The following is a 15,422-nucleotide window of genomic DNA, read 5'->3' as shown; positions in this document are numbered from 1 at the left end:
GTAAGCATTACGCACACATGGTGGTGTGTGACGTATTCAATAATTTTATGTTCTATTGAACTTATATTTCAGCATTTAGTTTTGGACTACTTGCAGTTTTAATTTCCTACATTATATCACTGCTTGGATCTAGCTTGTTAAAGGTAAGTTTCCTCTATAAAGTAATTTACAAAAGCGGGCACAAAAACACTTCGTCGCCGTATCACATAGTGACTTATTTGCAAAATACGCATTTGGAGAAAATTGAATGTTAAATGTTTAGTGATTTTCATTTAATGCATACGCTTGATTAAAACATTATTGTCGATTAAAATCTGGTTTAAAGAAATGCAAATATACCATTTTGTCAATATATTTCACTTATCACTATCAGAACATACCTTATTCTGAACAAAATCAATATTAAGTAAACTGCGTCGAACAAATACATCACTAGATGAAACAGCAAATACGTCAAGTCACTATGTGAAAAGTACCAAACAGCAATTTTACCGTGCAATGACAAAGTCGCGCAAATACGTCACGCAAATACGTTACGATGTGAAACGGCAAGCTATAATTTGAATAAGGTGTTATGGAGCTAAATTGTTGAAAATATCATTCTTAAAATGGCATTATGTTTTGCACAAATGTACCTCAAAATTCACCACCTCGCCTCAGCATGCGCGTTTGTTTGTTGTTGTTGTTGTTGTTTGGGAGGTGGGAGGGGGACTTGGGAGCGCAAGGCAAAAAAGAAGAAAGCGGCAAAAGTAGGGCGGCAAAAAACAGTTGAAGAAAAAGGGCGGAAGAATTATGAAAAATGTATGAAAAGTTTTCCGCTGTTTATGAAGGGGCGGCCAACGTTACATTTTCTGTAGCTCCCGGGGGAGAAACGGCCACGGTACGCCACTGCTCAGCTTCCCCTCCTTCTCTCTATCACTCTCCTTTGCAGGGACTAGCCATATAACAACGGCCCTAACTATTGAATACCACGTTACTGTAAACCATCGTCAACATCGCCCTGTATCGGAGTATACTAACATTTATTAAGTATTGTATATGATATGCTAGTTCTTTCCAAAAAAATAATTACCTTTTTTTCTGTCAAGTTTGTTTTCAACTTTTTTGCTCTATTTGGTGGACCTCTCCTTGGCCTGTTTTGTCTTGGAATGTTTCTCCCTTGGAGTAATTCTAAGGTATGTATTAAAAAGCGCTTTCATATTGGATTCTTCCAGTTAAAATGCACATACCCCTTATAGAAGAATTGGTTTTAATCTCCCATACAGGACTGTGAATTGCAAGGGTTACCTGAATGGGTGACTCCTTTTGAAATCTACACCTCAAGAGAGACTTATTCCTAGCTATCACTGTGAGTGTATGGATTTCAACTGGAATAGCCCAATAGTCCGATGCTTGTTTTTTTGCGTTTTATCGGTACATTGCATTTCTTTAGTGGTTCTTTGCAACGGAGTTCCGGGTTCTCTGCTGCAATTTTCAAAAAATGCCACAGCAAGTTGTTGCCATATGGAAGATGAGGAAACACTGCGTCAAATATACTGTTGCGTCTGTCGCAGCGAGAAAACGCATCAGTTGGCAAAAATGTACAAATCAATGTCGATCAACGTTTAGGATTATCAATTCGTCTATTATTAACGAGATTTCAACCAATGGTTGAAATGAGGTTAATGATAAATGTCGATTCAACGTGGTTTCTAGTTGACTTATCCATTCGTCGATCATCAACCTGATGATCAATATTTCAGATTAAACATGATATCGGGTTGAACTATTGTAGAAATGAGGTTGAAAAGGTGGCCGCACACCGAAGTTGATACACCGTTGTTTCAACGTCAATTTGACGTTGACGCAAAATTTGAAATCCGAGGTCATATTTGAAATTGCGACGTCGATTCTAAGTTGATTTGACGCTGGTGTGTCAGCCCTGATCCCACTGGACCACAAGTTGAAACTTGTCCAGGAGCTTCCAAGAGTCCAGTTTAAAAATAAAATCAACCATATTTAGTTTACGCACAGTACCAAAATACCACTACCATTGTGCAGCACGGCTGCCTATTATTAATATTTATATTTTTATTATCACTTCAGGGAGCAGTGTTTGGATATTGTTTTGCGATTCTCTTCACAAGCACAATTATCATTGGTAACATCATACACCCAGATACAACAGTTACAAATAAGCTGTCACTGTCTGCAGAGTTGTGTCAGGAACACACTCAAAATGTCACTTCCACTGTGGTCACTACAGCAGCAGCAGCTCTGAATATCTCTACTAGTACTATAGATACAAAAAGGTAAGAACTGCATGCATGAATCTGTAAAGGTTTTCTCATGGACAACACCACATGGACAAATCGTCTTTTACCTAACCTTAACTTATGATAGCTTCAAAAGAAGGAGAAGATATTGATATTGAATGATTACAACTCACTGGTAGATTGCCCGAAAGGAAGTGATATGTAAACGTTGCGGCAACTTTTGGATTTTCCCGCAGTATGATCTCCAAGCTAAACGTCACGTTTCGTCAGACCGAAGATGTCAAAGACAGACCCAAAGGTGGCCCAAGAAAAACAACGGCTGCAGAAGACCGGTACGTCAGACTGGTTTGTAATAAAGGCATAAAGCCGGTTCGGAAAGTTTCCTAAGTTTGTTTGAGGAGTCTACTGTATGTTCCTATAGAAATATAATTTAAATAGCGGAAGAAACAAAATGTGAACTTTCATTTTCTTTATACTTCAAGATCTGTTGCGAGTCAAGTGTTCGGCGTTTCTTACGCCTGGTATACATGTATTGGTTGTTTAGCCACTGTTGTTGTTGGTCTACTAGTAAGCTTCATCACAGGTAATCAATCAATCATTTTCAAATTATACACTTGATGTCGTTTAAGTTTAATTCTTCACAGATAGATAGATGAAGATATAGTTGCGTATACATGTGCCGCTGACATAGACGTAGATCCCCCAATATTTTGTCAGGGGGGATTGGTCCATACAATCACCCCCCCCCCCTATGTTGACGCCTGTATGTGTGTTTCTTACCAAATCAACCCCATATTTGGCCATTTTAGTCCCCAAAGTGCACATTTGTGCGGGCTTCACGTGAATTTATTCCGCTTTTGCACCAAAGTCCATCAGTTTAGCTTCAATATGGCGCATTTGTACCATTAACTTATTCTGTCACCAAAAGCTGCTGGATTGACTATACTTCAAGAATTTGTTCACCCCCCCACCCATGTCAACAAGAAATCTACGCTACTGGCCGCTGAACCAACAGACAAAATATTTAAGTTTCTTTTAAATGGTGCACAGGAATGATAGTGAAATAATGTCTATCGCTAAATGCAACTGTGGTGTACAGATCTGTATTTCTTTGCATGTATTTATCAAATAACACGCATAATACATATCAAAAAAAATTCAACTCCGCGAAAGATGCATTGTCAAAAGTGCACAGCGAAAAGTGAAAGTGAATACATTTAAATGGACTTTTGTTATATACGGAAGCGAAGAAATGCCGAAGCAATGTTTGAATTTATTTTTTGGGAAAGAAACCTTTTGATTTAGTTTATTTTACGGGGGAGGGGGGTGAGATGTTGTGAACCCTTTAATAACTACATATGATTTGTCAGAATGAGCATACCATGTTCATTATTATGTTTTATCATACAGGTGCCAACAATCCTCAAGATTTGAACCCAAAGACATTTATGTCTGTAGCCGACGCAATGTACTGCTGTTGCCCAATGACTTGCAAAACATGTTGCCGATGCGGGGTACCTTTAAATCAACAACGTGATAAAAAGGTTGGTATATAAAATGTATTAATGCAAATGTACTTTTTGTTGATAATAACATTAATACCGACAATATGCTGACAATACGACCTGACGTGGCATATAATGTTTTTATTTGTTTGTTTTTAAAATCACTCTATTGACGGTTACATCCCAGTAAACGTGTTATAAATGGGTTTTTTTGTCAACACGTTTCAATAACATTTAAATACTGCCTTATATAAAGGTCCTACAAATTAAAAATGAAAGTGTTGTTGTAAAATATGTGGCAAGCAATTTTGCAAAATACTTTGTATACACTTAAAAAAAAAACATTATTTTCTGAATGTTTTTGAAAACCCTTCATAAAACATGAACCACATCGGTGGTTTATTATAGTCAACTGTGATTTGTCTCTATGACAGGAATAATAATGTTTTCTTTTACAGATTACACACACCATTGAGTTGGACACAATTGAAGCATCTATTTAATCATTATTATATTGTGCAATGTCTTAATATGATAACGATGGTAAGAATATTCTCATGAGGTAAAATGTATTGTTCCATAGATATCAAACAGAATCATTAGAGAATGAATCTGGAGAAAACCTTCTGGTAATTACAAACACTCGCTGAGCAGCAAGACCTTCCCTCCAAGCTTTTAATCCGATAAGCTGATTATCTATTTGTTTTCATGAATTGGAAGACATTCTTTGATGTATTACTGAGCTCAATCATATAAAATTACTGGAGCGTGAGCCACCCAGGCTGGTGGCTCAGCATAGTATTTTATTAACAGAAGGTTTTCTCCAAATTCATTTCCTAATGTAAACGGCGCTTATTAAAGCCACTACGTTTCCATAAAGAAAACAGTAAGCTAAATACGTCTTAAACCACCGAATAATCGCCTCTTTTTTGAGCCACTAGATGTTACAACAAGACAACAAATTATTGGTATTGGTCTTATGATACTAATGTTCATAGTTTTTAATGCCATAATGTAAAATCAAAGAACTTGGGTTTAAATGGGCTACTATTAAGATAGAAACCCAGAAAAAGTTTGCATATTAAACAACACTTGCTAAAAATACCCCGAATTTTCTAGACCAGCAAGAGCGTATAATTTTGTTGTCCGTTTCAAATCATTTAAATTTTTAATGAAAGAAGAATTTACCTTTTCAGTAAACCCCATAAGCCTTTGCGAGTACACCTGAGAAGTCGGCGTGACGTCAAATGACGACATCTCAGGTGTACTTGCAAAGTCTTATAGTATTAACGAAAAGGTAAATTATCAAGTTTTAGTTTTATTGCCAGGTTATTACTGGACGCATGTACCCTTTGCTTTGTCAAAGAAAGGGTTTATTTATATCTAAATTATAATAATATTAACCAACGTTACTGTGACGCTTGATATCTTCGATTATGGTGAAAAATGACCCTACTCGTTTTTTTAGATACTTTGGATAATGGGGCATAAATCGGACCAGTATAAGCCCCTCTGCTAGCCTAGACATTACTTGTTGAATTGTATCCCGTTGCGCTTTTATTTTATTCTTTACATTGAAATAAAGATATGATTTTTAAGTTTTATAGTCTGGTGCAATTGTTATAATATTTTTGACATGTTTTGAATTTAAGTATATTTTGATGTTTTTCAAAGTGCAATAGTAGTTTGGTTAAATTAATATTTGTGTGCAATATGGTGCTTTTCTGATCTAATACTTTTTCCCTATTGATGCAATTGTTGATGTCTTTTAAAAGTTCTTAAAGTGTTTAATATTTTTAATGTTTATATGTATGTTCAAATTCTAATTGTACATGTAATTTGGCCGTTTGGCCACGATATGTGAAAAAATAAAATACCGATAATAGGAAACACATTAGTCAAATGTTATTGCAAACTGCTCCTTATTTGACTGTATATTACACGAGGAACAATATGAGACCGTCTCCATTAAAGTCGGAGTACTTTTGAGGTTTTTGCTTATCTCAATAATTAAAAAAAATTGTCTGACTACATGAGATGAGATTATTATTATTATTATTATTTTTATTATTAAAGCACATTTCTATAGCCCTCTACAAATAACACAGCGCTTTTGCTCCAAAACAAAAAACATAAGAAAAACAATATAAAAACAACAACAATAATTACACATTTGGAAAAAAGTACGTCTTCAGAAGCCGCTTAAAAGCAGCCGCAGATGAATGATTTTGTTTTCTTCGGTATGATTTTTTAAAAGAAAAGTTTGATCCTTGTGTTGACCATTGACCTTTGATTGACCCCTACGAGCTTAGGAACATTTGGCTATTTTGGGAACATCGACAATGTGTTTTGGGACATTGTAGGGAATCTGGAAATTCGGTTTGTTTTACTCATAGGGACTTTAAAAATGTATATACATTTTAGCTAATATCATTTTATAACCAACCCGTTTTTGACCTTGTGTGATAGATTATACTCTTTTTGTTGTTGTCTTAATTTAGGTCTGTTAGAAGGTAGTCAATGCTGGTTTTAGTGGCCTTAAGTCCATCTCATCCATTGTTGTTTTTTGTATCTTTTATGTTTCGCTGTGTAGTTCCAATGCTTTATGCTCTTTATTACGGAAATAAAAAATCATTTCATTAACAAGTGATTAAATTGAAGACGAAACCCTCTTAAGAACTCCAATATTAAAGTTTAATTATATACACATGGTTAATGCAAACAAAAATCTAAGCTCATAACATAGGTGTAATTAAAACAAATTTATTGTATTGTAGTTTTTTGAGGCTTTTGGTTGTTTGCGTTGAAAACAATAATGATATAAGTTTTCTGACTGATCTATAAAAACTAAATTCTCTACCAAATGATATGGGTATAACTACACAATATTAATCAAAATGAAACCCAATTCCGTTAACTTTGTTTGACATTATTATGACCTAGATAGTTTTAATTTGATATGTGATGGATAGTGCGAGTTAAACGCGTTTCCTGATCCGCATATGTATACAATTTCGTTATAATATGTATCAGTATTAATAGCGTTTCATGCAATGCATATTTTAAAGACATTATCACGAAGAGGGCGATGTTGCAAACCCTCTGTATGTTTCAATACGTCATACTCCTCTATTTGGTAACACAAATGGGCCAATGTGAATCGAAATGAAACCCGTGTGTATTACTTTGGTATTTGTGACATGATCTGGTCCATGGGGGCCAAATGAGGCATTTTTGAAAATTGAGTTATTATAATTATTACCTTATACAAACATTGCGCTATTATATACTGAAAACACCAGAGGTCTAGCACACTTGGTTTTAAAGTTATGAAGTTCTGTGAGCCGATTTTCTTATGTATTTTATTGTTTTTTGATCCCATATTTTTGCCTTTATCTCAATTTCAAATTTGCCGCCTTTGGCCCCATGGACCAGATCGTGTCACATTTTAAAGTTTTGTTTTCGATGTTTTTGATGTTGAAAAAAAAACCTTTTCGTATCGAAGTTATGCTAAATGAGTGACTAGAAGATACTAATCGTAATACCATTGGATACTAGCAGAATGAACCATACTAATCGTAATACCATCGGATACTAGCAGAATGAACCATTGTCAATGAAAATGAAACCTAATCTAGTTATTGATATCTGAAATCCGTACTAATGATCTTCTTCCGCTAAATCACGCTAATTAGACCTGACATGGCCGACTTTCCTTTTAAATCACTATTCATCTAACTTTTCGTTATAGTTTATATTGGTTAAGTATTTTATGCAAGGATATTAATGACCCCGGTCAATGACACAGCAAATTGAGCAAAAGGATATCAAGGTGTCATGTGATTTTACCATTGGGTACTGTAAATACGTTAAACAATGGGGAGACTGGGGTAATTGTGGCCCCGGGGTAAATGTGGCCCCTTTGTCTTTATCAGGGTGTCTTTACACTAAGCATTGGTCTAGGTATTGTATGAAAGAGTTGTCTTTATGTTACTGTTTGGTGAAAAAATTATTCAAATAGCATTAAAATGTTTACAAGGGGGGTCTAATTAGTGGAGCGACATCGCAAATGGCTTTAAAAAAGTGGCAAGCCCACTTTTTATTCATAGGGGTGGTACTTATTGGTTGTATCACTGACTATTCTGTACGTGTTTGACATGAAAGGTAATAATAACAGTTCCCATTTATATAACAATTTTAATTTAAAAAAATGTTTATTTAATGAGCTAAATTTGCATATTATCCCCTTCGTACATACTGTGTACAATTGTACACATGTACTTCCATTGCTCCCTGTATACCAGGGGAGGCATATTACTGCATAGAAACACCATGTGCACAATTGTGCATTCACATGCTATCCTCCAGTGCAGAGCGCCCTCGCCTAACTGAATGTCACTTTTCATAATCTAAGAGGGCATCACCCACTACAGCACGTTGCCAGAACACAGGTACTTTCCCTTTTTAATTTGATATGAAATATCATTGTGGACAAGCTAAATTCTAGTCAGGGGGTTAGTGACCTGTAGAAAACATGGAACACTATTTTTTATCAAATGCTTCAAACATATGTTGTGTAGATTTTGTTTAAATGGTGTGTACAATTGTACACAGTGTGTCTCAGGTGTGTCTCACCTTGTAAATATATTGTGTACAGTTGTACACAGTGTGACTAATCTTATCAATATATAGGAGTTATTTAGTATACTTTGTACATCATTATAAGTAATTTTTAACTCTTTTGTTAATACCTCCATTAAGTTTATAATTTGCTCTGCATACATTTTTTGGAAAAACACTCTGTAGGCCTTTTATTACAGAGATAGTTAGGAGTAACCAATGACGTAGAAAAACATAGATCGCTGAGCTCGAACTGGTACGTTGCCGTTTCATTGACAATCACACACTGAATACGCCATTATGAAATGAAGGGACCTAACAAAATCAGCATCAAATGCAACTAAAATGGGAACTAAATTTACTCTAGCATGTATGGATTAATAAAATTAAATAAATTACTTGTTTTAGCATATTCAACTTTACTGTGTACCATTTTTTATCAAAAATTGCTGAATAATAAAGGCAGGCACGCTCCTAAATCTAGTTCATTCGCCCGTTGCCATGCGGACGCTAAACAACTCTACCACCATGACCACTGAAGGCGAAATTTCGTAAAGTGGTAGAGTTGTTTAGCGTGGCAACACTGGTGATATACCAGATTCAGGCGTGCTTGCCTTTATAATTCAGCAATTTTTTGATAAAAACAATGGTATACTGAGAAATTTAATGCGTTTTAATACATGATTTGTTCAACTTTGTGTATTTATACAGCACCCAAACCGGGACCCAAACCTGCTTCACAGATTCGGCGAGCAGGGCACTCTATCCTTTCTACCTCATTGGGAGTAACTGGTCGGTGATGTGCCCGAAAATGAATCGTGTAGAGTGGAGTAACAAAATTAGTCTCAGAAATCAAGTTTATTAAGTGTGATGTCTTTCTCGGTCTCTCCAAAGACAAGAACTGTTTATTAGCATTTTATACCAAATTAATGACAGTTAATAGCCTACAGATACGGACGTATGAAGACAACAGAAAAAAGAAACAAAGGGTTAAAGTGTGTTGCTTCACATAATGTTATCAAGATTTACTGCCATTACTTAGTCATAATGTGTACAATTGTATCCAAAAAATCATTGTAAACGTCGTCACTTAGTCACAATGTGTACAATTGTACACATGCCTTAATTGCATAATTGATGAGGTAATTATTATTTTTTTTTAGTTTTTCACAAATTACTATCCAAAATAGTTATAATAAGCATAAAAAATATTTTTTTGATCGAGCCATCTTCCTTTGTGTCCGAAGGATTTATGTAATACCCGGCTTGGGGTAAATGTGGCCCCTGTTCATGTCTTATGCAAATTACTTGCATCTGACCCCCTTAAAAACATATTTTGGTCATTAATCTGTTATATGTTAATCAAATTAGACATTTGGGGTCATTAATGAAACAAAAAAGACATATTTAGCATGTTTTCAAGTCAAAACAAGGAAGTGTAATGAACAGTCAGATCCGGCCGCAGTTTCGGCATGCAAAAATTAGCATAATAACAAGTAGTTTACAAAATGTCTTAAAATGCCCTTTTCCGGAAAATAACCCAGTTCAAATGGCCTAGAATTATTGCAATGACTATAAAACATGTTATTAATAGTTATCAGGAAGAACTGGGTTCACAATACTCTTTAAATTCTTTTTTTTGTTCAGGGGCCACAATTACCCCAATTCTTGGGGTAATTGTGGCCCCTAAAATAATTAACATTATGTTAATTATTATGCAAATTGTAATATATTTTCCAATTATATTTATCACATATTATAGGTACCCATTGCCTCTATCCACTCATGCAGAATTTTACTTCTCCAGTTCATACTTAAAGAATTACATGGTAAAATTGAAAAAGGTGGGCCACAATTACCCCAGTTTCCACTACCTGTCCAATTTTTGATTAGTAACAATTGGTCAAAGAGTATTATTTCCAAATTACTCGTTAAAAGAGAAAACGCAACTACACTTTGACCTTGTGACGCCATAAAGCATAAAGCTCCGTAGCTTCACGGAGCTTCAAATACAGGTGTCATTCAAAAAGTGCTACCTCCATCATCACATTTCTGTTATCTTACTTGCCAGGCAATTGAAATTATCCATGCCTATAGGCTACTCTTAAATCTAGGCTACAAAAGAATAGTAATTTTATGAAAATATGATTTTTGGTTGTTACGATTAGTTGGTTAAATCAAATACAGGCTAGGTCACCTGCTATAAGATTAATATCCATAGTGCCCTGGCATAAAAGCTTTTTTATGCAAAGGGTGATGAATTAAAATATCACGTTTTAAACTATATGAAAACCTGTAGGGTTGCTAGGTATTATAAAGACATGTAAGATGACTTTTCAAAAAGATTGCAAACTGTATTAAAGTGAGCCATTATTCAAGATATGTTGCATTCAATAACATAAGTATACTTACTTTTACTGTCACTAATTATATAAACTCTTTATGACCATTTTACTATTAATTATAATACACATCAGTATAATTTTGAGCTCCAACAGGATGCGTTCATCATGATTAATAATAACATATTTTTATTTAAATCAAAATTCGACTATGGCATAGTCTACATAAACCCAAGAATTGGGTGTTACAGCGGCAACGAGCAAAACATGGACGAACAATATTCGTCATTGTAAAACACTGCCAAAGTATACTTCAACCCCCAATGTATAGGCAAAATATATGTTTACATGAACTTACAATTAAGTGTCACCTTTCGGAATGGCCACGGCCATGACAGACTCTTACACGCTGTCCATGTTCTTGCACAATGTTTCACTCTCCTTTCGACCAAAGTAGCGCTTCTCAGGGTTAATGTCAAAATATTTGTTTTGTTCTTTGACATTGCTATTTCTCTCATAGTACAGTTTCGTCAGACACGAGACCATCCGTCATGCTGGCACTTCAAAAAAAGTTACATTATTCACTCGACACTTCACTATGATGGGAATGCTTTGGCAAGTAGCGTATTCAAAGTGTAACAAATCCTGTGCAACGTGTTACATATGTAATATGTCGTTTTGACCTAGATCCACATACTTAGTCTAAATATTGTATTCAAAATGTTGTCGTAGGTATGAGAGTGTGTGAGACAGTGCACGTATTGAATAAGCAGAGAGCGTACGTGTTATGACTGCCACAAGGAACCCAAACCTGATCATCTGTAAAGGCACAGTTCTTGAATCATATATCTCTGTACTGTCATCAAATAATTATAATTTAAATCAAATCAAATTTATTAGTTTTCATCTCATACAATGGTCATGAATACTGAATACATATGAATACATCTCATGAATACGTTATAACACATGGTAGATGATAAGGAAATACTTACACTTACCATACTAACATAGTACAATGAGAACATATGGGCTATTCCAGACATTTTCCACACACCCCCCAAAGGTGACAAATTTAAATTTAAAACAAAATGTGGGATTTCTCATGAATGATTTTGCCAAATTATATGCGATTTCCCAAGCCACCCATGATAGAACAATGGAATTTCTCAGCCAAATATTTAGAGTGTACATTTGGGAATTGGGATTTACAAGCATTTACACCAAAAAGTGATCGGAATTCCCTATTTTTTACATTCAGATGTGCATCTGGACGGGAAATGGGATGTTCTTTCGACATTTCATGATAGGAATTCCCAAGCAATATTGAGGGGGGAAGCTGTGGGAAATCCCAATATCACCTTAGGGGGGGGGGGTGGAAAATTTCTGGAACAGCCCAATAAAATGAGAACATAGGTGCAGTTATTTAATGACAGGATGCCATAATAAACGAACAGCGTGTTGTTATATTGAACTGCGTTACATTGTATTATATACATTACATTAAGGGTTTTTCATAAATCGTTTTTATTAATTAATTAATTAATTAATTAATTAATTTATTTATTTATTTATTTATTAATTAATTAATTAATTTATTTATTTATTTTTATTTATTTATTTATTTATTTATTTATTTATTTATTTATTTATTTATTTATTTATTTATTTATTTATTTATTTATTTATTTATTTATTTATTTATTTATTTATTTATTTATTTATTTATTTATTTACGAGTTGAACCTGTGGAACAAAAGATGATCGCATCAGAGTTACAACTTTCGTTGGACTCTTCAAGTTTTTTTTCAGATTTTTTGGCTAGGAAAGGGCTCTTTTTGGTAGTTTGGTTAAAAGTTTTCCGAGTAATAGAACTGTGCATTTTGATGATGTTTTAAAGTTATAGCCAATAACGTATAGCAGTCGGCTGTGCACGAATATCTGTAGCTTGGCGAGTGTCGTACAATAGGGGTGAGACATTATCAAATCAAATAATTTAATCCACGTACCATGATACTACCATCAACAAACTGATGGCGCAATTCAATTTGTTAAAACAGTAGAATAATCACAACTATTTGGTATTAAGCTGCTAGTACATGTACCTTGGTCGTTTTATCTTATCCAATTAACAATCAATCGCTTGAACAATTATTTGGGATGTTTCTTTTGAAGCAATCGTAAAGAAACGATCGTTTCCATTGGTTAAGTGTATTTTTCGCTAGCGATATCGAATATGCTTGAAAGGCTCGCATACATACAGTTCCAACCCATCCTCACCATGCTCACACGAGACGTATGTGATGAACGTCCTAAACCCGTCGGCTCATTGACGCAACAGTCGTCATAAGTGTGTGACGAAGTTTTCATTTTGCGATGGATGGCGACGGGCACAATATGTTTCAAAATACCTCCAACTCCAGCAACATTACTGATTCTCTTCTCAACGAATCTCGCGTTAACCCATTTGTTTTCTTCGATCCATCGGATGTTCTTCACCTCATCTGCTGGCGAACTGTGATTAGCACCAATTTTGTGGTGGTTTTTCTTATCATTGTAACTTTCATTGGGATAACCGGAAATGTTGGACTTCTAATCGTTGTATTGAGAAACCCGGTACTTCGAAGTGCGCCAAATATTCTTATTATCAACATAGTTGTATCAGATCTGTTATATATCATCAGCACAGCGCCGTTTTATACAAAACATGAATTTGGAAGACCATGTTGGTTAATGGGATCAGTGGCCTGCAAGTTCCGTCATTATATTCCGATGGTATGTCAAGCTTCGTGTATATTTTCATTAACGGCGCTAAGCCGTGAGCGCTACAGCGCTATTGTGCATGGAGTGGAATCGAGAATATCTAGAAGTTTGAAGCGAACTTTTTGTATGGTTGGAGCAGCCTGGTTTGCTGGACTATTGGTTGGAATACCGGTGTTGTTTTTCACCAAAACTACACATTTTGATATAATGTGTGTACACATGCCGGTGAAATCTAAATGGGCGCAAACATACATGGTATTAATATTTGCCTTTTTGTATATAATCCCATTACTCTTTATTACAATTCATCACCTGCGTATTGTCAACAAGCTATATCACAGTAATATTTCAGTACTCGCTCAAAATCCATCATCAGCGATTCAAATTCGTGCACGTAAACGATTAGCGCAGATAGTACTAGTCATCACGATATTCTTTGCCGTGTTCTGGTTTCCACATTATGCTCACACTCTTTGGTTTATGTTTACAAAATACTCACAACAAATAACTGAAAATAAAGGATTGCCAAAGGTGTTCCGTCACTTTAACTACTACATGGCGCTTGCTAATTCATGTCTCAATCCTTGGATCATATTTATAATGTCATCTGTACATCGCAACACTCTAATGAAATGTGTGGATTGTTTACGTTGTAAGAAAGGAAAACGGTTGAAAAATGCGGGTCGTATTGGCGCGCCATTGGTGTCGCGCGTGTCATCGTCTGGTACGCGTTCTATGACCAGCACAACGAAAATGTGAACATAAGCAATTCAAGATTTACAACAATTTGTTCAGACAATTATATTGTCATCAATTACTAACATACTATGTGTGGTGGCGTAAAGTCGATTGATGGTTGTAGAATCCGACGAAAATTTCTTCTTCGTATTTTGTTCTTATACAAAACCCACCTACATGACATATGTTGCTATCAAAGGATGAGGATTTTCGCCAAAGGTAGAAAAATCATATGTTTCAAATACTCTTTTAACTTGACGTTTTTTTTTCATTTGTTGGATGTTATCAATAAACACCCTGGTGACGACCACAAAGTGGAATGGAACTGACTGCTTTTACTCAACTTTGTTAATACTCATACCATTTGTGGTGTGATCAAGCATTAGTCTAAAATTAGTCTAAAATCGGTCATATTCAATTTGCAGGTTCTTATAGGATAGTAAAAAGCATTTACAAAGTTGTATTTTGCATAAAACCATATTAAAATTTTTAAAAAAATAGTTCAAAAGATATGTGCAATTAAAAGATTCCAAAACAAGAGGGAAAAAAAGTAAATATTTCCTTTGTTTGGCTATATCTCAAAATCGATATCTCCTGACTTTTCGGTGATATAAAGCAATGGGAAAACATGAAGTGAACGATATCAATGTCACAATATTTCCACTAAGTTATAACGAAATGATATAATTATGCTTTTGATTTTGTCCTTGTGAAATCATTTTAAGGATATGGACTTTAAGCCTGGAAGTACGTTTTTCTTTCATAATTATCTGGTGAAAAGCGAAATTTACGACTATAGTTTTGTCAATAGTGTAAAACGCTCACGTTATTCCGTCACACATTTATTACGTGTGCCATTTCTGCACTTATTTGGATAGGTGAGACCAATTTTCATGATTATAGCTATACAGTGCCAAAGATAATAACAGTATATTACAGTATGTAGAACAATATAGTGGATTTGCAACAACACGCTTGCGTAGTAACTGTCTTAAGGGGTGGGGTATGAACCTTTGGACAGTATTTATTGTGGGACATTAGAGCACACCAGACATATCGAATTGCATTCTGAATACGAAGAATGTCCTTCTGAAATTCGCAATGTAATACACATTTTATGGCAAAAGATTAAAATTGATATTTTTGATATTTAACAGTACTCGAAGTAAACTTTATAAATCTGATAATATGTACTTAAA

At 34.9% G+C, this 15,422-nt stretch overlaps 1 protein-coding gene across 1 annotated transcript in view; it reads left to right on the top strand.

Annotated features, from left to right (window-relative positions):
- Positions 1-15,422, top strand: part of LOC140142381 (sodium-coupled monocarboxylate transporter 2-like) — a 36,805-nt gene that overhangs the window by 2,771 nt on the left and 18,612 nt on the right. Inside the window, exons 5-9 of the mRNA XM_072164351.1 lie at positions 73-143; positions 1,089-1,175; positions 2,086-2,291; positions 2,738-2,838; positions 3,666-3,799. Of these exons, the coding sequence (XP_072020452.1) occupies positions 73-143; positions 1,089-1,175; positions 2,086-2,291; positions 2,738-2,838; positions 3,666-3,799 (599 nt within the window). The remainder of the gene's footprint in view (positions 1-72; positions 144-1,088; positions 1,176-2,085; positions 2,292-2,737; positions 2,839-3,665; positions 3,800-15,422) is intronic.

The sequence above is a fragment of the Amphiura filiformis genome, chromosome 2 (assembly GCF_039555335.1).
Source record: "Amphiura filiformis chromosome 2, Afil_fr2py, whole genome shotgun sequence".
NCBI lineage: Eukaryota > Metazoa > Echinodermata > Ophiuroidea > Amphilepidida > Amphiuridae > Amphiura > Amphiura filiformis.
Note: the sequence above shows the minus strand (reverse complement) of the source record. Positions and strands in the feature narration are given on the sequence as shown.